The 2,500-nt window shown below is 43.1% G+C and overlaps 1 protein-coding gene across 1 annotated transcript in view; it reads right to left on the bottom strand.

Annotated features, from left to right (window-relative positions):
- Nucleotides 1–2,073: 2,073 nt before the first annotated feature.
- LOC143028063 (serine/threonine-protein kinase Chk1-like) overlaps nucleotides 2,074–2,500 on the bottom strand; it is a 1,047-nt gene continuing 620 nt past the window's right edge. The window contains exon 1 of the mRNA XM_076189704.1: nucleotides 2,074–2,500. This exon is cut by the window's right edge and continues 620 nt beyond it. Within this exon, the coding sequence (XP_076045819.1) occupies nucleotides 2,074–2,500 (427 nt within the window).

Here is a 2,500-nt window from a genome sequence, read left to right as displayed (position 1 = left end):
TACAACACAAGCGGCAAGAACAATGGAACAGTGAAAGAAGACCAAAACTATATTTACCTACAGCCGACGCAGAACTAAACCTGGAAAAGAAAATGAAGAGAACCCTAAGGTTATTCAAAAGACATCCCCAATTTCAGGTGTTGTTTAAGGAAGGGAAGAATAGGCCACACGTTTAACAAGCCAAGGGTTTGAAAATATAAAGATGGTGGTTCCAGACATAACCGAAAACCTTACAAAAGTTGTCATTTTGAGTTTTTCTGTTTATGCAGATCATAATGATTATTTGGACGATGAGAAATTTGTATGAGTTAAACGTAGGATCGTTAAAATTGAAGTGAAATTGGTGGAGAAACCCCAGCTTATCGCACTCGTGAAAGGACAGGTGACTGACAAAATATCTATGACGTGTTTAGGGGACAAGAAAATTGATATTTGCAAAGAGGAACCTGTAATATACTACAAATGCAGCAGCAAATGGGGGCATATGGCATGGAAATACAATGAAAGCTTTAAGTGTGGGTATTGTGGTGAAAGACACGCGTCCAAAGAATGCATTGATAAAATGAACGAAAAAGTAAACGTAACATCACGATGCTGCAACTGTGGAGGCTCGCACAATGCAAATTCTAAATTGTGTTCTAAACGAGCCCAGGAAGCGAGTTCCTGTTAATACCTGTTAAATCCGGCTAAAATTGGCATTTCAAAGCATAACAGTGGCTACACTAGAAACCTTTACCTACTAGGCTACTTTTCCCAGTTCCTCGTCTTTCTCTCTTTTATTTCTCTCCGTAGTTGCTGTCGTTCCCTGGAGTGTCTGGCCGAGCAGTCCCGTCTCCCTCCCTGTGGAACGCCGCGGCTGGAACGGAGTTCTCTCCCACAAGTCCTATATAGAGTGTACATTGTGTTGTCGGCGTGCGTGAATTGTGTGCAATGCAGTCTTCCATAATGTGTTGTATAGTATGGGGGTGAAGTGTTGCATCCTGGAAAGTTATCTGCGATGCGGTCATCCAGCCTCTTGCAGGAAACGACAACAACTACGTAGAGAAATAAAAGAGAGAAAGACAAAGAACTGGAAAAGTGGTCCGGAGGGATAAGGTTTCTAGTGTAGCCACTCGACCCTCCTGAGCGACCTCCTACAGCATTCAATGGAACTTAGGGGCGCCTTTCTTATCCCCTCCCCACCATAGGGCTATCACGCAACCTTGTCAATAACCATGGAAGGAAGTAAAGGACTAAAGAACACAGGAACTTAAGAATGGAGGAGACTGCAAGAGACCATAAGTCCGACACTACATATATAGGTAGGTCGATCTCCATTATCCCATCTGTGAAGATATCTAACCTTCTTAGAGAAAAATACAAAGAAATGAAAATTTCGAAAACGGGACGTGGAGGTCTGAGGAATGCAAATAATATAAGGGGGGAGAGGGAGAGAGAGAGAGAGAGGGAGGGGGAGGGCGAGAGAGAGAGAAGAGAGAGTGAGAGAGAGAGAGAGACAGAGAGAGAGAGAGAGAGAGAGAGAGACACGACGGGAGAATTTGACGACAACGTCGGGAGACTTTGACGACTCCCTTTGGAGACTGAAGACTACTTCGGGAGATTTTGAAGACTCCTTCGTAAATCCCGTGGAATTTCCACGGGTCCTGCTATTAGTAGCAAATAGAATAAATAGGTGAATAGATAAAAAGTGGCCTTAGCCGTATATTGTACAAAATATACGAGGGACAAATGAAAGCTGGTAGACGGAAACAAGACAGAGAATACGTGTAATGGATTCCAGGAATGGTAATGAAGAAATAGTCCCTGAAGAAAAAGAATGATAATGGTACTGATAATCACGATAAAAAGACCTGAAGTGCTAATGGATGGGATCGTTTTTTATATACATTTTCGGCTGTCGCCAGACGATTTTATTCAGCTGAGGGAAATATCCCATTAAAGTAGAAATTTTTTGCCAGATACTTTAGGCTGTACTTTCGTCAAAATTAATCTTCTGTTTGTGATTTAGTATAAGAAATTCATGAAGTTATTTATAAGCTATTCATGAAGTTATTTATAAGCTATTTTCTTGCATCAGCCTTGAGTCCAGGCATTTTCCTCGATGCTTGTAAGTGTGGCTCGTTCCTCTGGAGTTGGATTGAGGATTTTTTTGACAAGACCGAAGGCTTCTTTGGAGAGTGATTTCCACAGTCGTTCTTTGCGCATTGCATAAGTCACCTTCGACATGACTGATTTGGACCAAATGACGTACTTTGAGTCTTCGTCGAGGGCTCTTCCCCAAGGACATCGAGTAGTGAGGAGTTTGAACAAGATGATCCCGCAGGACCAGATATCGGCCTGGTCTCCCATGTAACGTCTCTTGAAGACTTCGGGAGCCATATAGCCTGTAGTCCCGCATTTGCGGCTCAGGTACTGTCCTTCCACGAACTCACACGCGAGACCGAAGTCACCGATCTTTACAACGTCGGAACTCGACACAAGAAGATTTGCGGGCTTCAGG

Source organism: Oratosquilla oratoria, chromosome 9 (assembly GCF_046742065.1).
Source record: "Oratosquilla oratoria isolate Oo_2021 chromosome 9, ASM4674206v1, whole genome shotgun sequence".
Taxonomy (NCBI): Eukaryota; Metazoa; Arthropoda; class Malacostraca; order Stomatopoda; family Squillidae; genus Oratosquilla; species Oratosquilla oratoria.
The sequence above is the reverse complement of the archived record's forward strand: the minus strand, read 5'-3'. Positions and strand labels throughout refer to the sequence as shown.